Consider the following 26,047-nt stretch of genomic DNA (forward strand, 5'->3'; position numbering starts at 1 on the left):
ATGACATTTGACAGACGGGAGGAGATCATTCAGTCCATTAAATGCATTTGATTAGCTGGTAGCTAAGCTGTCCGCACATTGCATCCAGGTTCTACCTAAAATTTTCTGCTTCATCTCTATGTCTCGGTAGTTTGTTCCTGAGTCCCACGACTCATTGAGTAAAGAAGTGCTCTTTGGCTTCAGTTTTAAATGCACTGCTCCTTAATGTCTACTGATGTCCTTGAGTACATGCTTCACCCTTAAGCTGAAAGAAATCTACTAGAACTACATTATCAGTGCCTTTGAGGGTTTTAAATACCTGGATGAGGTCCATACGCCATCTCCTCTGCTCATGACTAAACAGTTTAATTCTCTGAGTCTGTCACAGTAGGACGTGTCCTAAAGCCCTGAGATACACTTGGCTGCTCTCCTCTGCACAGCTTCAAGTGCTGCTATGTTTTTCTTTTATTGTGGTGACCAGAACTGCACACAACACTCCAGATGTGGTCTCAATAGTGCATTATATAGTTTGAGCATAACGCCCCTTGATATAAATTCAGCAGTTTTTATGATATAACCTAACATTTTATTTGCATTTTTTAATTGCTTCTATGCATTGCTTAGATGATGTAAACACTGAACCCCTCAATCCTTTTCATAGGTTGTTTCCTATGACTGTGTCTCTCATTTGTAATTGATGTTCATGTTGCCCACATGTAGCACTTTTCTACATTAAACTCCATTTTGAATTTTAATTCTTTTTGCTGCCATCCCTCAAATCTGCAAATTTCACAAGTTTACTAACTACACTGGAACCAATGTCATTAATATAAATCAGAAAAAATAACAAGGTTCAATGGACAGACCCCTAAGGGACTCTTTGTCTCCTGCCAGTTGTGGTATATGGCCGACTATTCATCCCGGCCAATACCCCCAGGCCGCCAGATGGAGCCCTCCCTGCAGCATGGAGGTGACCCGAATTCCAGCAGGGTATCAAGGACATTTTAGTTTTCCTTCACAGCGCTGCTGGGATACCATGGGGGCCACCAGAGGACGCTGCAGGGAGGATCAAGGACTCGTATGTTCGATATAGCCTGGAAGTACTCTGTAGTTACGAGGACGGAAGAAATAAAGTACTTCCGAGCTGAAGAAAAGAAGAGTTTTAATCTGTGATAAGAATCACATGGACTGGGGGGATCGGAAGCTCTTCCGGGTCAGGGAATATAAAGGACTGTGGGAAATCCCAGATGGGCGAGCTGAGTTGGGAGGAAGGGAACAATGCATCTGGGAGAGTAGGATTGATTACTTTTACCTGGTGTCTGGTGTCTAGTCCGAGTGGACGACAGCGCCCCCTATCTGCCACACAGTTAACCATCCTGAGCTTCAGTTTTGTAGGTCACCTCTGATGTCTACAGCTTCGAGTTTCAGAATTAATCTTTGGTGTGGACCAACTATATCAGACTCTTCTTGAAAGTCTACGTAAATTATCTCATATGATTTGTTTTTGTCAACTAATACTAATAAGCCAGGTCCACTCATGACATACAGTTAGGTCCATAAGTATTTGGACAGAGACAACTTTCTTCTTATTTTGGTTCTGTACATTACCACAATGAATTTTAAATGAAACAACTCAGATGCAGTTGAAGTGCAGACTTTCAGCTTTAATTCAGTGGGTTGAACAAAACGATTGCATAAAAATGTGAGGCAACTAAAGTATTTTTTAACACAATCCCTTCATTTCAGGGGCTCAAAAGTAATTGGACAAATTAAATAACTGGAAATAAAATGTTCATTTCTAATACTTGGTTGAAAACCCTTTGCTGGCAATGCCAGCCTGAAGTCTTGAACTCCTGGACATCACCAGATGCTGGGTTTCCTCCTTTTTAATGCTCTGCCAGGCCTTTACTTTCAGTTTCTGTTTGTGGGCCTTTCTGTCTGAAGTTTAGTCTTCAACAAGTGAAATGCCTGCTCAGTTGGGTTAAGATCAGGTGACTGACTTGGCCATTCAAGAATTTTCCACTTCTTTGCTTTAATAAACTCCTGGGTTGCTTTGGCTGTATGTTTTGGGTCATTGTCCATCTGTATCATGAAACGCCGCCCAATCAATTTGACTGCATTTAGCTGGATTTGAGCAGACAGTATGTCTCTGAACACCTCAGAATTCATTCGGCTGCTTCTGTCCTGTGTCACATCATCAATAAACACTAGTGTCCCAGTGCCACTGGCAGCCATGCATGCCCAAGCCATCACACTGCCTGACTCCACCGTGTTTTACAGATGATGTGCTATGCTTTGGATAATGAGCTGTTCCACGCCTTCTCCATACTTTTTTCTTGCCATCATTCTGGTAGAGGTTGATCTTGGTTTCATCTGTCCAAAGAATGTTTTTCCAGAACTGTGCTGGCTTTTTTAGATGTTCTTTAGCAAAGTCCAATCTAGCCTTTCTATTCTTGAGGCTTATGAGTGGCTTGCACCTTGCAGTGCACCCTCTGTATTTACTTTCATGCAGTCTTCTCTTTATGGTAGACTTGGATATCGATACGCTGACCAAGCCCTGGAGAGTGTTGTTCACTTGGTTGGCTGTTGTGAAGGGGTTTCTCTTCACCATGGAAATGATTCTGCGATCATCCACCACTGTTGTCTTCCGTGGACGTCCAGGTCTTTTGCGTTGCTGAGTTCACCAGTGCTTGCTTTCTTTCTCAGGATGTACCAAACTGTAGATTTTGCCACTCGTAATATTGTAGCAATTTCTCAGATGGGTTTTTCTGTTTTCGCAGCTTAAGGATGGCTTCTTTCACCTGCATGGAGAGCTCCTTTGACCGCATGTTGTCTGTTCACAGCAAAATCTTCCACATGCAAGCACCACACCTCAAATCAACTCCAGGCCTTTTATCTGCTTAATTGATAAGACATAACGACGGACTTGACCACACCTGCCCATGAAATAGCCTTTGAGTCAATTGTCCAATTACTTTTGAGCCCCTGAAATGAAGGGATTGTGTTAAAAATGCTTTAGTTGCCTCACATTTTTATGCAATCGTTTTGTTCAGCCCACTGAATTAAAGCTGAAAGTCTGCACTTCAACTGCATCAACTGAGTTGTTTCATTTAAAATTCATTGTGGTAACGTACAGAACCAAAATGAGAAGAAAGTTGTCTCTGTCCAAATATTTATGGACCTAACTGTATGATATTCTTGTGCTCCTGAGCCAACAGAAGCCAAGCTGAAACTTCTCAATGTCTGCACGTTGTTGCATAGAGTTGACATCAGCACAACAATTAAGTGGTAGATAAGACTGAAATTTTGAAAATTTTCAAAATCATGGGAAATATATACTTTTCATTGACTAAAAGGTACAAAAAGAACAATAATACTCATTGTACCCTTCATTCATACTGGCCGTCCCAACCAAGAAAGGGAGCATTAACCGTCCTGATAAGGATGCTCTTATATCTTTTCTCTCCAGCGTTTTTGAACCTCTTTACGATGTTCTACTTTGTCTTCTACTCTTTGTCTTTTATTTCTGTGCCCGCTTGAACCTGTTAGGTTTTCAATTCCATTTGGTCCAGGCTGATTATAACTTTCCTTATTTTCAGAATTTGCACTTAGATTATTATTGTTCTTTTCTGAATTCTTTTCTCTCCAACGCTTTCGGGCCTCTTTTCGATGCGCTGCCCTTTCTTCTTCGCTTAGTCGTTAATGTTTCATCTAGAATGTATAAAATTATTCTCCAGAAAAGGACTACATCAAAGGTAAACAAATAGATTGTATGTCTTGCATTAAAATGAGGAAAACTTAAAAAATTTATAAGAGCTGAAAGCACCGGAACTGTGTCTGACAATAGCATTCACACGAATGAGAGGTGAGTGGACCGTGGGCCTGGTTAAATCTCCTGGCACAAACTCTCGTCTTGTGGGACTTGAAATTATCTCTCTGAAAAAGTCTTGTCTCATCCCAGGATTTTTTTTATATAATAGAGACATCACCTTTTTATAAATGCAATTTTTACACCGTTCTTTAAAGAAATTTCACTCTAGGAAATATTCTGAAAGAGTAATAATGCCTGATGATGACATGTGTGGTTAAAAGTAGCAGAAGTCATATCACAGCGACCTTCATTTTGCTTTCCTTTTCTTAGGTGCCTCAGACAGGTCAGGCAGCAATTGTGCATTGGGAGCAATCTCCAAGGAAATCCCAACTTGGACAACACACAGTGACGAGTCCAATGAATGTTGGAATGTGTGCCGTTCAGGTGACCGAGATAACATTTTCTGCAGTGCCAAGCCTGCTAATCTAAACCCCACAGTCAAAGATAACCTTGAAAATCAAATCAAGGATATCCGTTCCCTGTCATTACCCGAGGATCTTCTTAACGCGAATTACGACACTCCAGAGACATTAGAGGTTGAATCCAGCATGGATATCTTCTACAAGGCAAGCACATATGGCTTTGTTCCGGAAATGCCCAAAGTAAATGTAGGGAAGAATCCTGTCATGAAAAGGAAATACATCCATGAAAAGTCTGGGATCAGAAGAAAAGGCTTCATGATGAAGCGAGCCAAATTTGGGGATGAGGCAGCTCTGAGAGCCTTTCGAAAGATGTGCTTGGGGAAAGCAAACCAGAGCAATAAGAAATGTTAAACTGGCAAGAAAATGAACCGTGTTATTGTTATTCTCTGTTTTGTATCGCATGCCCTGTTGTGGTTTCAAAATGTGTTTGCTTAAGTTTTGGGCTAAATAATGAGCCACAGGAGTGATGCTCTCTCCTCTAAGAGCTGTGGATCTACTTACTAAAGATTGCACCTTGTTTAAGTGACCCTCCTTCAGATAACCTTACAAGACTTTTTTTGGGGAGTTTTTTCTTGTCTTCTTAGAGAGTCAAAGTTGGAGGGCTGTCAGAAGACAGGGCCTGTTAAAGTTCATTGTTGCACTCCTTGTGTGATTTTGGGCTATACAAAAATAAATTATATTGTATAGCAGGGTGAACTCACTGACAGAAGATCCAGATAGTATTCAGAACGTTTCAATAACCCCTTCACTAACAATAACTCAATAACCCATAGTGACAAAGTGAAGACTGGTTTTCAGGAAGGTTTGAAAACTCAATATAACAGAAATCTCTCATGCATATGAGTAGTCAGACCCTTTGCCATGGCATTCCAAATTGTGTTGTGGTGCATCCTGTTTGCTTTGATTCTCCTTGAGATGTTTCTAGAACTTCACTGGAGTCCACCTGTGGCAAACTGAAGCGATCGTGAGTTGTTTAGCAAGGCACACATAAACCTTTGTCTGTGGAGGTCCCAACAATTCACACTCCATGTCAGGACAAATGTCAAGCCATCAATTTCAAGGAACTCTCTGTAGAACTCTGTGGTGAGGTATAGGTCAAGACAAAGGGGATAAAACCCTTTTTAAAGCTCTGGGTTTTCTCAGGAGTACAGAGACCTCAATAATTGTGAAATGGAAGAAGTTTGGAACTCCCAGGACTCTTAGGAAGAGGAGGTTGGGAGTATGCGCTGATAGCACATTGCCGCACCCACCACACGATGAACCACCTGGATTGGGACTCAAATGCAGCAGTTGACACCTCAGTGCCACAATGGAACAATGTGAGTTTTTTTTTTACGGTGGCTGGAGGGCCAATCCTGCCACCAACCCCCAAGTTTTCCCTGTAAGTTGACAGACCTGCTTGCAGAGCTGGATGCAGATTAACATCATACCCAGGATGGAGAAATGGCAGGTTAAGGGCCTTGCTCAAAGGACCAATGGAGTGGAATCAATTCTGGCATTTACGGGATTTGAGTCTGCAACCTTCCGATTGCTGACACAGGGCCCTTGCCTCAGAGCCACTGCTTCCTAGAGTTTACTGTCATAAAACAGGAAGCAAGAACAAGATGAAGATGTGGGACACCTTGAAGGCAAACCCCATATAATTGGTGGAAAAAGGCAAATAACTGAAAAAAAAATGCAAGTAGTTTTTTTGCAGACAGTAGTCAAATCAAAACTGACTCAAAACAGGCAGTGGCATCCCTTAAGAAGATGCTAGGACAGAAGGGGTGGGGCCAAGGGACCACAACCTGGAAGTGACATCATTGGGATTGCTGGTCATCTGATCTGTAAGAGAGAAAGGTGGAAAAGAATGAGGCAACAGCGCCAACCCTCAACCCAGGGTGGAATTACAATCAGAAAACCTTTCTCCCAAGCACACATGTGTGACACCATCCAGTCAAACTGAGTAACTGGGCAAGAAGGGCCATGGTCAGGAAGATTTTCAAGAACCCAATGGTCTCTCTAACAGAGCTTCAGAAGTCCTGTGTTGAGATGGGAGAACCTGTCTGAAGGACAACCATCTCTCTAATGAATCAGGCATTTGTGGTAAAGAGGCCTGACAAAAGCCACTCTTGAGTAAAAGGAATATGACAGTATGAAGGACTCTCAAAGCGTAAGATTTTCTGGCCAAGTGAAGAGGCCAAATTTGAATTCCTTGAGAAGAACTCCAAACCTTATGTCTGATAAAGACCAGGCACTCACCATCTTGTGCCTAATACCATCTCTATGATGAAGCATGATGGAGGCAACATCATGATATGAGGGTGCGTCTTAGCAGCAGGGACGGGAAGACTAATCAGGACTGAAGCAAGGTTAAATCTAGCCAACTATAGAGAGGTCCATGAAGAAAATTAGCTTCAGAGTGTACAGAAACTCATACTGGAGCGACGGCTCACCTTTCAGCACGACAGTGACCTGAAGCATACAGACAAGACACCACTGGAGTCGATTTGCAATAAGACATCAACTGTCTTTGAGTAGCATAACCAAAGACCGGACTTAAACTCGACAGAACATCTGTGGAGAGACCTGAAGATCGCCGCTTACAGACACTTCCTATCCAATCTAACAGAGCCGGAGAGGATCTGCCAGGAAGAATGGGAGAAACTGCCCAAATATGGGTGTACAAAGCTTGTCTGGACATACCAGGAAGACTCCAAGCAGGAACTGCTGCCAAACGGGATTCCACAAAGTACTGAAATAAGGGTTTGAATACTGACGTGCATGAGAGATTTCATTTTTTGATTTTTAATAAATTTCCAAACCTTTCTAAACTCATGTTTTCACTTTGTCATTATGTGTTATTGAGTGCAGATTGATGGGCAAAGATGGCGAATGTCTTCATTTCAAATGAAATCTACAATGCAAACTGTGCAGAATGTGAAGGCATCTGAATACTTGTTTGACGTTGGACCGTCTATACCACAGGTACACATATGCCTTTCTAAATGATGTCCAATCAGTTAAGTTTGCCACAGGTATAATTCAATCAAGTTCCTCGACACATCTTGGTGGAGAATTAAAGCAAACAGGATGCACCTCACCACAGTTTGGAGTGCTATGGAAAAGGGTCACAATATTTCTATGCATGAGAGATTTTCAACTTTTTAATGATTTTGCAAATCTTTCTAAACTCATGTGTTCACTTTGTCATTATGGGTTATTGAGTGTAGATTGGTTGGCAAGAATGACAAATGGTTCCATTTAGAATTAAACCTATGATGCAAAGTGTGCAGAAAGTGAAGGGGTCTGAATACTTTCTGAATCGCCTCTAAATGTCCATATTCATATTCGGTTAATGAGCTAACTTCAGTCGTTCAGCACAGTGGTGATCTAGGCTTGTAGAAGGATAAAGACAGGAATGAGGAAAACACTTCCTAGCTCTGTTGGAAGGTTAAATGAATGATGTTTCATCATGAAATACTCTGGTAAAGAGTTTTTTGAGGTGATAAAGGATATATTTATGTAAGAGTTGTGCAGGATATGTACGAGGGAAGTGTGACAGTGGTGAGGTCTGCAGTAGGAGTGATGGATGCATTCAAGGTGGAGGTGGGATTACTTCAGGGATCAGCTCTCAGCTCTTTCTTATGTGCAATGGTGATGGACAGAAGAGAATAGACAGGAGTCCCCGTGGAATATGATGTTTCCTGATGACATTGTGATCTGTAGCAATAGTAGGGAGCAGGTTGAGGAGACGCTGGAGAGGTGGAGATCTGCTCTAGAGAGGAGAGGAATGAAGGTCAGTAGGAACAAAACAGAATACATGTGTGTAAATGAGAGGGAGGTCAGTGGAATGGTGAGGATGATGCAGGGAGTAGAGTTGGTGAAGGTGGATGAGTTTATATACTTGGGATCAACAGTACAGAGTAATGGGGATTGTGGAAGAGAGGTGAAGAGGAGAGTGCAGGCAGAGTGGAATGGGTGGAGAAGAGTGACAGGAGTAATTTGTGACAGACGGGTATCAGCAAGAGTGAAAGGGAAGGTCTACAGGACAGTAGTGAGACCAGCTATGTTATATGGGTTGGAGATGGTGGTACTGACCAGAAAGCAGGAGACAGAGCTGGAGGTGGCAGAGTTAAAGATGTTAAGATTTCCATTGGGTGTGACGAGGATGAATAGGATTAGAAATGAGGACCTTAGAGGGTCAGCTCAAGTGGGACGGTTTCAAAACAAAGTCAGAGAGGCGAGATTGTGTTGATTTGGACATGTGCAGAGGAGAGATGAGGGGTATATTGGGAGAAGGGTACTAAGGATAGAGCTGCCAGGTCAGAGGAGGAGAGGAAGGCCTAAGAGATGGTTTATGGATGTGGTGAGAGAGGACATGCAGGTGATGGGGTGACAGAGCAAGATGGAGAGGACAGGAAGACATGGAGAATGATGATCCGCTGTGGTGACCCCTAATGGGAGTAGCCAAAAGAAGAAGAAGAAAGAAAGGATGTTATATTTAAACTTGTTTTTACCTTTTCCTTTTTCCTCTGAAATCCCACTACTGACACTGTGTGACCGTTATCAAGTCACTTGACCTGCTTGTCCACTGCAGGAGAAACTAAAACAAATGGAACCAATTGTATCATAAATGTTGTAAGTCGCTTTGGTAAAGCCAAAAACACAAGTGTAAATGAATGTTTAAAACAAGCTGGGTGTGACCGCAAGACCTGGTGTCATTAGCATTGAGTTTCCTCACATACATGTTATTTTATTGTGTAAAATCCTATGGTGACCCTATTTTTCCCTTTTATGCTGTTTATTCTGTAGCACATTAATAAAATGTCTAAAATCCCACACACTTACTACTCTGTGATGATGTACTTTAGCACTTCACTCACCACCACCCCTTATAAATCTGTAACTTAAGGCAATTAGACGGAGTAAAGAAAGAGGCAGCAGTTAAGTTAAGTTACACAATTATGTATTATTGGTAAAATGTCCAAAACATATTCAGAAAGCAGCATGCTCTGTGAATATTGGCAAATCACACCCTTACAGTGTAAGCAGCAGCTTCTCCTGCCTCTATAGGCGGCTCTCGGCTTATCTACAGTCCAGCTTTGTCTTTTCTACCTCATAGCCTTTGAATGGAGTATTGAAACAGGCCACATGCCTGTCTCAGTATGGCTGTTGTGACAGAGTTCTCTTCATCATGGTCTTCTCTTCAGGTGGTGAGAGAGACAGAGAGAAGTAAAGGGAAAGTGACCAACTTTATACCATTCTTACCACAAAACACAGACCAATGGGGAGTCAAAGTACAGAATGGCCTCCCAGTTCAAAACCAATCATAAACAGCCATACTTTAGACCAATAGAATTCATTTTGATGTCCGTTACTGACCAGTAACCAATTAAAATGCTCAGGTACAACTCACCCCGATTGCTTTGTTTCGGCACTTTATGGCCTTCCTACGGTGGATGGCTGATAGGCCCATGTAAGTTCAGCCACCCTTTCCTTTCCCAAAACCATAAATCTCACATTGTGGGTCAGTCCTGGAGGGCTTGTTTAGTAAACATCAAAGCATCAATGAAGTCAAACATGCCCCCTGAAACAATATTACATCTAGCTTACAAATGATCTAACAAAATATTTATCAACTTATTTGCTAGAAATCTTTTCACCCATAATAGACCCCAACATCTCATTCCTTAACTAGACTAGAAACTATTGAAAATGGACAGATGATTTGGTTACTGTCTTTCATTACCACTAATGTGTTTTCATTTTAAGCCGTATCTTCTCCATTCTCCCTTACATTGATTTTCAGTGTGCAGTTCATCCATCCAGTTTCTAAATCCACTCATCCAAATGAGAGTTGTATGCCAGCAGAATTGGATATGAAGTGATTCCAGCGATACATGGGATGCCAGTACACTGCATGGCACATTGGGGAGCCTGGGAGTCACCATGTCTGACTGTGGATGATTCTTCAGTTTAAACTGTCATAAAATTAAACGTGCTTAACCTGGGATGGATGAGGTGTGTAAACCAGGGGTGCTCCAGCTGCCCCAACCCTGGCACAGACAGGCAGGGACACGAGTTCATCAGCACACATTTATTTCCACACGGGAAGTGCGTCTCCCTCGCTCCCCTCAACAGCACAGTACACCAAGCACCAAATCTACAGTTCCATCTTCTTCCTTTCTTCTCCCAGTTTGCCATTCCTTCTCTGGCAAGCTTCGTCCTCTCCCACCTGACTCTGGCTCCCTGAACGGAGTGAGGTGGCTCATTTTGTGTTGGCCCTGGGAGTGTTCCAGGTGGCTCGGTAATCAGACCAAGAGTGGTGAAAGCCCAAAGTAGAGCTGTGCAGCTCCCCATAGTTAACACCAGAACCCAATATGACCGTGCCAAACAGACTTTCACTTAAAGGGGTATCTGCATACATGTAGAAATGACATTTCAGGGCTCCATAATGTTTGGGACAATTGACGTCACAGGTGTTTATGATTCCTCAGGTGGGTATCATTGCTTTATGAGACACTACAATACAATACAATTTATTTTTGTATAGCCCAAAATCACACAGGAAGTGCCGCAATGGGCTTTAACAGGCCCTGCCTCTTGACAGCCCCCCAGCCTTGACTCTCTAAGAAGACAAGGAAAAACACCCCAAAAAAACCTTGTAGGGAAAAATGGAAGAAACCTTGGGAAAGGCAGTTCAAAGAGAGACCCCTTTCCAGGTAGGTTGGGCGTGCAGTGGGTGTCAAAAGAAGGGGGTCAATACAATACAATACAATACACAGAACAGAACAAATCCTTAATACATCCATCCATCCATTTTCTAACCCGCTGAATCCGAATACAGGGTCACGGGGGTCTGCTGGAGCCAATCCCAACCCACCGCAGGACACACACAAACACACCCACACACCAGGCACACACTAAGGCCAATTTAGAATCGCCAATCCACCTAACCTGCATGTCTTTGGATTGTGGGAGGAAACCGGAGCGCCCGGAGGAAACCCACGCAGACACGGGGAGAACATGCAAACTCCACGCAGTGAAGACCCAATCCTTAATACAGAATAATAATAAAAATTTTAGAAGTACAGAGTAGAATTTAACAGTAGATGATATCACATACCTGCGGTGGGTTGGCACCCTGCCCAGGATTGGTTCCTGCCTTGTGCCCTGTGTTGGCTGGGATTGGCTCCACCAGACCCCCATGACCCTGTATTCGGATTCAGCGGGTTAGAAGATGGATGGATGGATGATATCACATAATAAGATTTGGATATTTTTAGAGTCCTGGAGACCTCATCCATCAAGCTGCCTCCCCCTATTGGCCATTCCACAGCTGAAACAGTGCTGGGCCAGCCAGTCAGATGAAAGGAACCCTCTTTCCCATGATTCCTGCAATCCTCCATCAGGGATGACTTTACCATAGGCAGGCAAAACAACTTGGCAGATGGGCCATGGCACCAAGTGCCACATTTGAGTACCGAGAAGAGAAACAGAATAGGTGAGGGTTAGTGTCCAATTCTAACTATCATGTTACTTAAGTTTTAGTGCTAATGACTAACAACAGGGATGCAGTCTGTACAGTTAATCAGCAGCTCTAGTCAGGGTGTGCTAAACTGAAGTAGTGAGTCTTCAACCGGGATTTAAAGGCTGAGACCGAAGAGACACCTTGGCTTGCTTGTACCCTTGGGAGTCACAACGGCACAATGAATTCTGAGGTGTGTAGAAACATCTGATTTGCTCAAATTCCAATAAATGCCTCCAAACTCAGTGGACAGAGCTACATCCTACAACAAGATACGTAATGATCCCAACATACTGCTGAGGACACACAGCAAAGCTAAAAAATTGACAATTCTTTTATGGCCAAGCCAGCCACCTAATTTAAATCCAATATTCTGAAGGGAAAAATTAAGGAGACAAGCAGGAGCTGAAGATGGCTGCATTAGAGTCTTGGCAGAGAATCAACAGAGAAGATCCTCAGCACCTGCTGATGTCTATGAATTGCAAACTTCAAGCAGTCATTGCATGCAAGGGATATGTGACATATGATGGCTTTAATAGATCTGTCATTGCTGTGTTTGGAGGCATTTACTGGATCTCGAAAAGATCAGATGTTTCTACACACCTCAGAATTCAATGTGCCGTTGTTACTCCCAAGGGTAGAAGGAAGCCGAGGTATCTTATGAAGCAATGAAACGCCCCTGAGGAATCACAAACACCTATGACGCCACACATAATGGCACCATCAAATGGGGGGACCACATAGAAAAAAATTGTTATTTCTATATGGTGAGAAGAAAATGTAAGCAAGTCTCTTTAAATGAAAGTCTGCAATGTGCACTTTAATCACGATCTCTGAATTGTTTGATTTGTAATTTTAAACTGTGGAGAAGAGGTGGAAATCAAAGAGAAATGGGACTTTGTCTCAAACATTACGGAGGATACTGTATATTCATTTTCTTCATACATAAATTAATTCAGTCAGTCACGTCAGTCATTTTCCAAACACAGTCAATATCCTAACACAGGGTCATGGGGGTCTGCTGGAGCCAATCCCAACCAACACTAGGCACAAGGCAGGAACAATTCCCAGGTAGGACGCCAACCCACCGCAGGGTACGCAGGCACACACACACACTAGAGACGATTTAGGATCACCAATCTACCTAACTGACTGTGGGAGGAAACCAGAGCACCTGGAGGAAATCCACGCAGACACGGGGAGAACATGAAAACTCCACACAGGGAGGACCCGGGAAGTGAACCCAGGTCTCCTTACTGCGAGGCAGCAGCGCTACCCATTGCACCACTGTGCCACCCTAAATTAATTCAAACTGAAAAAGTTGTGTTTTATTGTGTTTAACCTAATTTCTATGTTCATCTAGTGCTGTATGATATGATTATTTGTCCGTGTATTATAGTGATAAACTTAAACAAACACTCAGGCCATACTAAGTGAGAAGTCCATCCATCCATTATCCAACCCGCTATATCCTAACTACAGGGTCACGGGGGTCTGCTGGAGCCAATCCCAGCCAACACAGGGTGCAAGGCAGGAAATAAACTCCGGGCAGGGCGCCAGCCCACCGCAGGGCGCACACACCCGCACACCAAGCACACACTAGGGACAATTTAGAATCACCAATGCACCTAACCTGCATGTCTTTGGACTGTGGGAGGAAACCCACGCAGACACGGGGAGAACATGCAAACGAGCACATGGGAAGCGAACCCGGGTCTCCTAACTGCGAGGCAGCAGTGCTATACACTGAGCCACTAAGTGAGAAGTGCTGTATTAAAATCAGTTGAACTGAAGTATAATTTTCCAGTTTCAATTTTTTTTTTTTAATTTTTACATATTTTTCTTTTATCAGGTAAGTTATTGTTTTCAATCTCATGTTTGGTTACATGGGTTTGAAGAAGATTTTCATTAAATATTTTTAATATCTTTATTATATCAAATAATATAAAATTACAACAAAAACAGAAACAGCTTGCATTCAGTAAGCATGTATGCATTAAAAAATCGCCAGTGCCAAAAAAGCACTAAACAGTAACTTTTTAAATTTGTTAATAAAACAATTTTGAGCTCCCTCCCCAGCACTAGAAATTCCCTCCAGCTCTACATACTGTTTTAAATACTCTGGCCATCCTCCATTACTATGCATTATATATTCTAACTTAATAGAATGACATAAATCTGATGTCATTAAGTCTTTCAATAATAGAGAATTCTTCTAGTTCATTTCAGATATTCTCCCGTTTTACTTATTTTTAGCTGGCCTTCATCAATGGAGCACAGCACCTTCTTCATTCCACACACTTTTTATTTTTATTTTTTTCAGTATTACACATTGCTTTATAACATGGATATTCTACCAATCACTTTAAAAACAGATCACATCATTTGGTAGTGCACCAATCTATTTTTTAAAGTTAAAATTCGTTGTACTTCACCTGCATTGAACGCTTTGACCACTAGAGGCCACTAATGTCTTCCAAATAACAGAAAAATCTTCGCGAACGAGCGAGAGAGGGAGAGGTGTGTCTGAATTACTTACGGATAGCTAGTTAACTATTCGATAGATAGATAGATAGATAGATAGATAGATAGATAGATAGATAGATAGATAGATAGATAGATAGATAGATAGATAGATAGATAGATAGATTTGGCAGACACTAAATAAAAGAGAGCGTGTGAAGCGCTACTAGTGCTGTTCATTAAATATTTTCCAGTGTTAGCTCCTTACTGGGGGAAGTTGCGTTACGCGTGGCTGAGTCGCTGCGACTATTAAACCCATCCTCCATTAAGGGCGATATTCCTTTTTTAAGACGCTGGATATACCTTAGTGATGGCGATCAGTATGCTTTATCAAATGTCATCCTACCGTAACATTATCAAACTCTCCTACCCCTTTGAAATGCAGCACTGACATGTACATCTAAAGAAACACTGGACATAAATAAAGACCCGCCCTGCCATTCCATCGCACTGTTACTGCATTTATATGAAATATTGATTTTTTCAAAATATAATAAGTAATTAAAACCCTATTTTTGAAATGTCAATACAACTTAACACTACACGTTCTAAAATAGGACTGCAAATCCAGAATGCTCTCATTAACCAGCGTTTTTCATACAGTCAGCTACAGCTTCCTGAAAGCTGAAACTTCTGCAACTTGCTGACAATGCAGATTTTTATGACACTGCACTCGGCTCATCAGTGAGCAAAGTAACATGTCGTCCTAGAAGTAGACGCAGCGGTGCTGTCACGTGTACACTGGAATCTATCCAAAATACAGAATTTGGTGTATATATATATAGTCATATGAAAAAGTCTGGGAACCACTCTCAGCCTGCATAACATCTGAATACAGGGCGCAAGCTAGGAAACAGACCCCGGGCAGGACGCCAGCCCACCACAGGGCGTGCACACACACACACACCCGGGACAATTTAAAATCGCCAATGCACCTAACCTGCATGTCTTTGGACTGTGGGAAGAAACCAGAGTACCCGGAGGAAACCCACACAGACATGGGGAAAACATGCAAGCTCCATGCAGGGAGGACCTGGTAAGCGAACCCAGGATTCCTTACTGTGAGGCAGCAGTGCTACCACTGCGTCACCGTGCCACCTAGCAGTATTTAGTTGTATGAAATTAAATCAAATGTGAAAAACTGGCTGTGCAAAAATGTGGGTCCCCTTGTCATTTTGCTGATTTGAATGCCTGTCACTGCTCAATGCTGATTACTTGCAACACCAAATTGGTTGGATGAACTCGTTAAGCCTTAAACTTCACAGACAGGAGTGTCAAATCATGAGAAAAGGTATTTAAGGTGGTTAATTGCATGTTGTGCTTCCTTCCCTTTGACTCTCCTCTGAAGAGCGACAGACAGCATGGGATCCTCAAAGCAACTCTCAGAAGATCTGAAAAAAAAGATTGTTGAGTCTCCTGGTTTAGAGGAAGGCTACAAAAAGCCATCTCAGAGGTTTAAACTGTCAGTGTCAACTGTAAGGAATGGAATCAGGAAATGGAAGGCCACAGGCACAGTTGCTGTTAAACCAACCTCAGGACTATCAGGCCAAGAAAAATACAGGAGTGGCATATGAGCAGGATTGTGAGAAGGTTACAGACAACCCACAGATCACCTCCAAAGACCTGCAAGAACATCTCGCTGCAGATGGTGTATCTGTACATCATTCTACAATTCAGAACAATTTGCACAAAGAACATCTGTATGGCAGGGTGATGAGAAAGAAGCCCTTTCTGTACTCATGCCGCAAACAGAGTTGCTTGTTGTATGCAAATTTAGACAAGCCAGATTAATTTTTGAAACGAAGTGCTTTGGACTGATGAGACACAAATTGAGTTATTTGGTCAGAACAAAAAGCTCTTTGCATGGCGGAAGAAGAACACCGCATTCCAAGAAAAACACCGGCTACCTCCTGTCAAATTTGGTGGAGGTCCCATCATGCTGTGGGGCTGTGTGGCTAGTTCAGGGACTGGGGCCCTTGTTAAAGTCGAGGGTCAAATGAATTCAACCCAATATGAACAAATTCTTCAGGATAATGTTCAAGGATCAGTCACTAAGTTAAGCTTACATAGGGGTTGGATATTCCAACAAGACAATGACCCAAAGCACAGTTCAAAATCTACAAAGGCATTTATTCAGAGGGAGAAGTACAATGTTCTGGAATGGCCGTCACAGTCCCCTGACTTGAATATCATCGAAAATCTATGGCAGCGTTTCTCAACCTTTACGTATTTGCGACCCGAGTTTTCATAACAGTTTTAATCGCGCCCCCCTAACGTTTTTTTGAAAGGAGCCCATTAATACCAATTTGTTCTTTTTAAATTAATGATATATCATAGATGCATATTTTATTATACCTGTTTAACTTTTATCGACATTTATCTAACTCTATATTTATTTTTCTAGTATCAGAATATAGTTTAAGTTAATTTGTTTTGGTTTCAATAGATGTATTTTTCATATTTTCGATTCTTGTTTTCTTTTTTTCACATCTTTGCGCCCCCCTAGGGGATCAATGGGATGATTTGAAGCAGGCTGTCCACACTCGGCAGCCATCAAATTTAACTGAACTGGAGAGATTTTTGTATGGAAGAGTGGGGTCAGAAATACCTCCATCCAGAATCCAGACACTCATCAATGGCTGTAGGAGGACAGCGTCGAGAGGCTGTTTTATTTAAAAAGGAGGCTCAACTAAGTATTGATGTCATATCTCTGTCGGGGTGTCAAAATTTATGCACCTGTCTAATTTTGTTATGATGAATATTGCATATTTTCTGTTAATCCAATAAATTTAATGTCACTGCTGAAATACTACTGTTTCCATAAGGCATGTCATATATTTAAAGGAAGTTGCTAGTTTGAAAGCTCAGCCAATGATAAACAAAAATCCAAAAAATTAAGAGGGGTTCCCAAACTTTTTCATATGACTGATATATATATATATATATATATATATATATATATATATATATATATATATATATATATATATATATATATATAGAGAGAGAGAGAGAGAGAGAGAGAGAGAGAGAGAGAGAGAGAGAGAGAGAGAGTGTATGTATGTTCCAGCATCACTTCCGAACTGCTGGAGCGATTTTCATGAAACTTGCTGTCGTTTCTCATTGGTCGACTAAGAATACTGTATCATTCAGTTGACACTCGGAACGACCAGCAGAGGGCGAACTTTTTGCGTCCGCTTTTTGAAGGAGACCCGAAATTAAATAGAGTTGACAAGCACACTAGTGAGTCTTCATTATTTGTTAATTTTCTTTTAAAGTTGTGTGTTTGTGTGTTTTTAATTATAATTTTCTCAAACAATCAAATAAAAACACACTTTTTTTTCATACCCGGGCAACACTGAGTATTTCAGTCAGTTTTCTATAAAACACGGATAAGCTCGCTTGATTTACCGCTTACCCTACTCCACTCGTTTAGCTGAAACATAAGGACAGTGTGGCGTCGTGATTAAACTTCTGGACTTTACATGTGGTTGCGGGTTCAGATCCCACAAGTGACACTTGTATGACGCTGGAGAAGTCATTTCACCTGTCTGCACACCTAGAGAAACAAAAGAAATGTAAAGTGTTTTAAGTCGCTTTGGCTAAAGGTGTAAACCAAGCGATAATAAATCCTCCCACCTGATGTATACCCCGTTTCCACTTGTTCAGTTTTGCTCCCGGTTCTTGTTTGTTTTGTTTAAATTATGGACCTAGGAAACGAGAGAGAGAGAGAGAGAGAGAGAGAGAGAGAGATTGGGGTCATGCGCTGATTTTCAGTCCGTTGCCGCACTCACCACACGACAAACCACCCCGATTGGGATGCAAAGAACCCTTCTCAGATTGAAATGGTGCTAATCTAGCAATTGAGCTACGAGGGACCACACAACCCAGTAAAGAACCATAAAATGTCATTAAAGAACATTTAATTTATGAGTGTAATTAGAATGTTCTTTAGTTTTATTTTATTGCTCTTTAGTTTGGTCGCGGGCTCGAGGAAATTTGCATGATGGTAATGCAGAGGTAGGACGTGTTAGAAAAGGGCAGAAACTGCACGTGGGGTTTAAACCAAAAAGCGGAGTTTTACACCGCAAAGCCAATCTCGGACCACCAGCCCGCTTTCTTTGCATTCAGCCTCTTCAGTGGTGCGCGCTATCAACAAGAGTTTAGCACGCTACAGACATGGACTCGATGCGCCGCCCATTTACCGGGTGCATTCATTAAAGGATAGTTTACATGAATAAAAATATAGATATGAATATCTGGCATAAGTCAGAGCTTTGAATATCATCAGAAAACGACTATCGCGAGTCTTATTACGGCAGTCGTTCTAAATGGCCAACGGAAAAAGTGGGTTAGGACGACGTGGAATCAGAAGTATCACAGATTCCATCTAAGGATGAAAATTAGCATAATAAGGCCAAGAGGCTGCAGATTTATCTTATAGTTTAACGGGCAAAGTTTAGCGGGCACGTCATGAAAAAGCTGTTCTGCACTCACACGGCCATCTTCCTGATTGAGCGCCACAGCCAGCAAAAAACTCGAGCAGCAGTATCCTGATCACTCGCGCCAGAGAACCCAAACGTTGGGCTCAAGGCAGGAATCAGTCCAGGACGCTCACTGACCCCGGGACGCCCATCAGCTTAACCCGCTTGTCTTTGGGCTGACAGTGGAAGGACGCGCAAGCTACACACACGAATCTCTACAGCCAGGAATCGAACCGGGGTTCAAAATAAGTTTCGTTTATTTCGTATAGAATAGAGCGCTGTGACAAGTTCACAAGTAAAACGCAAGTCTTGTATTTTACAGATTACCAAATACAGAATTAGTACACATAAAAACACAGGTATGTTAAAACAAACAGAAAACAAACAAGAAATTGCTTAGTATACATGGAAGCCAACAATATATGTCCGTTTGTTGAACTATGGCCAGCTGACATACAATAAAAATGATGAATAATGTGTACTGTATATCGCGTACACGTGCACACTCATTAGCGCTCTCGGCCACTTCCATACAAATACACCTCCTCGCCTTCATGGACTTGAACACACGTGCACGTTTACGTAGGTATGCTCAAGTGCACCCTTATATACCCCAGACAAATATCTACTTTTAATACATATAAACACATGTGCACATAGGCAGACATACATACACACAGGTTTATACAAATGCACTCACAAGAAGGATTCTTTTGGTAGATTTCTATTACACAACAAACTGAAATTGACTTTACTCGAAATGAGTCAAGATTATGGCTTTACATAGCCGCTTTTACTACAATTGGCTTACTTTTTTTTCAATACTTTATGTAGAAACAATGTGCTTTAATTAACAATACCAACCGATAAACGTGTACACCTACTTCATGCACATATGCAAACAAATTAAATTCGTTCTTATAGTGACTTAGTGACTGACATACACATGTACACTCATGTACATCCACACTTTCCTGTTGCTACATACATTCATAACACTTTGGGGAAGACATATACACATGAATACACTGCACGCATGCATGCATACTCACATGTATATGAAACAAAGAAGAAAAACATGAGTATACAGACATACACATGTACACCTGCACATATACTGTACAAACAAATATTTACACACACAGATGTATAAGCCCTGCAGTGGGTTGGCACCCTGCCTGGGGTTTGTTTCCTGCCTTGAGCCCTGTGTTGGCTGGGATGGGTTTTAGCAGACCCCCGTGACCCTGTAGTTAGGATATAGCGGGTTGGATAATGGATGGATGGATGGATGAATATATAAGCTCACGTTTATACATACACCTACATTTACAAATATCGTTCACTTTAGACCTATAAACTCGCATGTACACACTTACACACACCTATAAGCATGCATTCCTATGTACACCTACAACTATGCAAACACACGTACACTTTTCTGAAAACATGACCATACTGACATACACACACACACACAAACTGTACATAAGCATTTATTCATATGTTTACCTACATATACGCACACACACGTATATTTCACTTCAAACTTATAACCGTGTATGCACGTTTACACACTCACGCACACATATATATGCACACATTCTGATGTACACTTACATATACTGTATATATACGCATGCACACATACACGTTTCTTCATACATATACACAAGTGAACCTATACACATACATGACTATGTGTATACGAAACAAAGAGAAATATGAGCATACAAACACGTCCACCTGCATGCTTTATAAACACAGAGTATACAAGCACACATTCCTACGTACACCTACATACACACACACACCTCTTTAAGAATTATATGCAACAGGTGCACCTACTGTACATATGTACATACAAAACATAAAATGAACGCATGAGGCTACAGACATACATGTGTACACCTGCACATATACGTATGCTCATGCACGGTTACACACACACATATAAACACACATTGATACATACTGTACACGTAACACACATAAACTGCTCTTCAGACCTACACACTCGCACGCACATGCACGATTACACACACATACATACAGTACATAAGCACGCATTCATACGCACACCTGCCTGTACATACACATATACACTTAAACGCGTACATTTCTCATTCGAACCATTTGCAGTACTCGCCTATATAAACGCACTCATACAACATGCGCGATCTTAATGGCCATGTTTATGATCTTACAGTACAAGAGCCACGCTTGCAAGTCATCCGTAGCAGTAACCTGGAAACCTAACATCAAGTCTTTGGCATTTTGGAAGAAGAAAAAGAAACTGTGAGAGCTTGAAGCCTTGCCAGGGGTACATTGTCAGACCTCAAGACATTTCAAAGAAACACGCCATTCACTTTTTCTCCTCGCTTCTCGCCGGCCGTTTGAATCAGCCAATGGCGGCCCGGCCTGCTATATTGGAATGTAAATGAGCGGAGCGCGTGCTCCCGGAACGCCTGAAAGGGCCGGATTGTTTATTGAGCTCCCAAAGCCACGCGCCTGGCTCGCGAAAGCCAGCGAGCAAGAAAGCGAGCGCGGGGGCGGGGCTTCGCGCGGAGCGTGCAGCTCGGCCAGGGGGTGGGGAAGAGGGCTCGTGTTGAAAAAGAGGAGTGCTGCCAAAGTTTGCTTCAGATCGGCTACTGGGGTAGGTGCTCCCAAGTTAAGATTCCAAGGCTTTGTGCACTCCAGCCACACGCCCCACGCGAGCGCCACGAGAGCCACACACAGTCTGTCAACAGCTCACTCCGTCGCACTCTCTTTCTCTCTGCGTGTCACTGCGCGTGTGTCTCTTTTCCGCTCAGCGATCCTCTCACCTTGTTTTGGCTGCCAGGGATGGACGGCGCGATTGCAGCGGCGCACATCATGCAAGGTGCATTCGCTTTCGGACTTGAAAACCGAAGTAACCTGGTGTCGGGGCAGGCTTCGGTGCAGGAGTGCGACGCCCCCTCCTCCGGCAACTCCAACAAAAGTAAAGTGCTGAAGAGACAGCGCTCCAGCTCGCCAGAGTTGCTTCGGTGTAAGAGGAGGCTGACGTTTAACGGACTCGGATATACTATCCCGCAGCAGCAGCCGGCGGCGGTGGCCCGGCGCAACGAGAGGGAGAGGAATCGCGTCAAGCTTGTCAACATGGGCTTCCAGACTCTGCGCCAGCATGTCCCCAATGGGGCTGCCAACAAGAAAATGAGCAAAGTGGAGACGCTGCGCTCGGCTGTGGAATATATTAGGGCGCTGCAGCAGCTCCTGGACGAGCACGATGCCGTGTCGGCGGCTTTCCAGTGCGGGGTGCCTTCACCCACTCTGTCTACGAGCTGTTCGGCGGACCCCGGTTCTCCGCACTCGACCTACTCGTCGGACGAGGGCAGCTACGAGCACCTGAGTTCGGAAGAGCAGGAACTTCTAGATTTCACGACTTGGTTCGACAGATACTGAAATATTAATAAAAAAAGGAACATGAAAAGGTGAGTTGCGCAACGGATTTTACGCAAAGCTTTTCAAAACCCGCAACGTTTCGTTTCTTCTTGCGCGATCCGAAATTGGATTTTAAACGGGGTTGAGAATGTTTTGTTATATAAAAGGCCACCCTCGATCTCTCCATCGGATACTAATTTCTTGCCTGGTCTTCTCTTTTTTTTTGTGTTGTTTTACAGATGTTGAATGTTGTGATTGGAAACGAAATCAACCTGAGTACCTCTTGAGTCACTGTTGCCATGTTACAGGAGTTTAAAAAAAGAGGCTTGAACTGCCAGTTGAAGTCATTTCACTGCCAACCTCCTGAACAGGACTGAGACAGATTGCCAAGAACCTATCGAAGATGCTTCCAGGAACACAAAGAAAGCCCGTGGACTTAAAAAGTCAACGAATACGCCATTAACAAGATGATTAGTAATAAGAACAACAATGAAACACATACACACAACTAAGTGCAATTATTATATGCTATTACGGGAGTCGTGGAGATGCGACATAAATGTGCTCGGTGCCCATCACTGAGCACGGGGCAGGCATGGCGTAGAGGCGAGCCCGTGGAGCGAGCTGCACGCGGCCGTGAGGGGGTTAAGCTCGCTGGGCAAGCCGTTTTTTTTTGTTTTTTTTTCGGTCGGGCCCCCGGGCCTTTGTTGGCGATAACGCTGCAACCTGATGCTTCCTATATGAAAAGACGCGGCGGCCCATTTGGATTCATGTACGAGTTTCAATGTGTTCCCATGGCGTCCGCATAACTGAAGACTTATTTTTGTACATAAAGGGAAATAAATAGTTATTTACAACTATTAACACTGCCACTTTCACTATTTTAGAGAACGATAATATGAACCGGTAGATTGTTCTATTGTATTGTTCCTAATGTATGGACATCTCTGTATTGTACGTGGTGTGTTCTGGTTTACTGGTTAATGCTGTTAACACTCCTTACGTGTGATTGAAGGGATTTTTTTTAATTATAATGTATGGAAGGCATTTTATGTATGCACTTGTTTTCCCTGTTGTTTCTACTAAAATGTACATATGCAATTTTTTTAAAAAAGAGATATCATATTTTATGTAAAAATAGCCTTTATAAATAAAGATTTTCTATTTATACTTGTCAATTTCATATGTCATTTATTTGCTCACTTGTTTACCTGATGCCAACAAACAAGTTAGGTGGTGCAATTGAAGCAAATTTCTATATCCTACTCAGAATGTGAGCCTTGTGAGAATAGGAATATTGTGATGCTTTTATCCAAGGTGTCTTACAACTTTGGTTACATTTCCTGTTAGTTAATCAAGTGAAGTGACTTGCTCCTGGTCACACAGTGTTTTAATAGTAGAATCTGAACCCACAGCCTTGGGGTGTGAAGTCCAACTCCTTAACCGCTAGGCTCTGTCGCCTGTGCCAAGGCATGAAAACTCAGCTCAGTAAAAACTTAACGTGCAATCTCTGCTTCTGCTTTGCAAGAACACCGCTGAGCGGTGCTGCCTGTGCTCTGTCACAAATCTACTCTGCACTGCACTTTGCATAAACTCTCACTTGATTTATGCTTCTGTATATTTTTGTGTGGCCAATGAATTTATCTAGGGTGACATAAAACATTTGAGATGGGTTTTTCCATTGGTTTTGTTTTTTCCAATTGGTGCACAAGCAGGTGCAGTGACTTGCTCACGGTCACACAGTGTCAGTAGTGGCATTTGATCAAACAACCTCAGGGCTTGAAGTCCAAAGCCTCAACCGCTACACCCCACTGTGTACATACAGTGTCTTATGTAGAGGCAGAGTAGTCCATGTGCATCTCTGATTAGTTTGGAAAGTACACTGCATACAATATATGTAACCTTCTCAGATCTCTTTATTCCATTTCAACTTTGCCCATCCTGGCAACATTGGCCAAAAACACTGGAGCCAACCCTTGGGTGGGGTGCCAGTCACATCACAGGGCCTTCTTCTGTATTCAGAGTCTCCAGTTAACTTACTCTTGGGGAAGTGGGAGAAAAATAAGGAGAACAGCAGGAGGAAAACACTGGCAGGCATGGGGAGGAACTTGAAAACTCCACACAGACAATTAGGAGTGTGCAATCCATGAAGCAGTGGAGGCTAACCCTTGTACTGTTGTGCACCCCTTCTGTGAGTCAGTGTGTGTGTGTGTGTGTGTGTGTGTGTGTGTGTGTGTGATTTGGTGTCCCCACTCCAGGTGCTTCCTCCTGCCTGATGTCTGATGATTGCTGGGATTGGCTCCACCTGCTCTGGATAAGCCAGTCAGGAAGATAGATCCATCTATCTATCTATTATATAGTGCCTTTCACATCTATCTATCTATCTATCTATCTATCTATCTATCTATCTATCTATCTATCTATCTATCTATTATATAGTGCCTTTCACATCTATCTATCTATTATATAGTGCCTTTCACATCTATCTATCTATCTATCTATCTATTATATAGTGCCTTTCACATCTATCTATCTATCTATCTATCTATCTATCTATCTATCTATCTATCTGTCTATCTATTATATAGTGCCTTTCACATCTATCTATCTATCTATCTATCTATCTATCTATCTATCTATCTATCTATCATATAGTGCCTATCTATCTATCTATCTATCTATCTATCTATCTATCTATCTAGTGCCTTTCACATCTATCTATCTATCTATCTATCTATCTATCTATCTATCTATCTATCTATTATATAGTGCCTTTCACATCTATCTATCTATCTATCTATCTATCTATCTATCTATCTATCTATCTATCTATTATATAGTGCCTTTCATCTATCTATCTATCTATCTATCTATCTATCTATCTATCTATCTATCTATCTATCTATCTATCTATCTATCTATTATATAGTGCCTTTCACATCTATCTATCTATCTATCTATCTATCTATCTATCTATCTATCTATCTATCTATTATATAGTGCCTTTCACATCTATCTATCTATCTATCTATCTATCTATCTATCTATCTATCTATCTATTATGTAGTGCCTTTCACATCTATCTATTGATGTACAGTACACTGTGTATGTATACAGTATATAAAATATATATAGTTAATATACTGTATATATGATCCATACATACAGTAAGTGAGGCATACTGCATCAGACTTTATAAGCAAACGTTGTGGTGGTATTATGGCACACATGTCAGTGTTAGTGCTCAACATCTCTAGAGCTGTAAGTCTGATGCTTCTCTTCTAGACTGGCTGTGTGAAGTTCACATGTTCTCTCTGTACCCACACAGTATTTTCCTTTCTTCCTGCTTCCTAAAACCGGATGCCTCAGCCTGACTGGTACATCTGAATTAGCCTTGTATTCTGTGGAATGTGCTAAACTGTGATTCTGTATTTTACTCAGTACTGCTATGTGTTTTATCTCCCCCATTTACAAACATCTTTAATTACACTTTAAGAAATCATTAGATATGGAAGACTCCATACTAGATAGGTCGTTATGAAATGCACTATATTAGAGACAGTAGATTTTTTTAAAAACTTTATTCAATTAAATATCAAAACAATGCAGATCTTCAATATATTTTACCAGGCATGCAAACAAAATATTTTGTAGGAATAATGTAATTCTAATACCATAAATATACTGTACATTTTTTTCTTGCATCAAATTAATTTAATAAACCACATCTTTTACTCTTAGAAAAGCACTGTATAGATACATTTTACTTGCTTACTTACTTACTTACTTAATCTTACACAAATTATTAAATACAAAGTTTAATATAGCATCAGTGCTACTC

At 41.8% G+C, this 26,047-nt stretch overlaps 1 protein-coding gene across 1 annotated transcript; it reads left to right on the plus strand.

Annotated features, from left to right (window-relative positions):
* Positions 1-21,408: 21,408 nt before the first annotated feature.
* Positions 21,409-23,376, plus strand: ascl1b (achaete-scute family bHLH transcription factor 1b). Its single transcript, XM_039740108.1, has 2 exons — positions 21,409-22,256; positions 22,446-23,376. Exon 1 carries the CDS (start codon positions 21,631-21,633, stop codon positions 22,225-22,227), a length of 597 nt encoding a protein of 198 aa, XP_039596042.1. The 5' UTR covers positions 21,409-21,630; the 3' UTR covers positions 22,228-22,256; positions 22,446-23,376.
* Positions 23,377-26,047: the final 2,671 nt, after the last annotated feature.

Source organism: Polypterus senegalus, chromosome 1, assembly GCF_016835505.1.
Source record: "Polypterus senegalus isolate Bchr_013 chromosome 1, ASM1683550v1, whole genome shotgun sequence".
In the NCBI taxonomy this organism is placed as follows: domain Eukaryota; kingdom Metazoa; phylum Chordata; class Cladistia; order Polypteriformes; family Polypteridae; genus Polypterus; species Polypterus senegalus.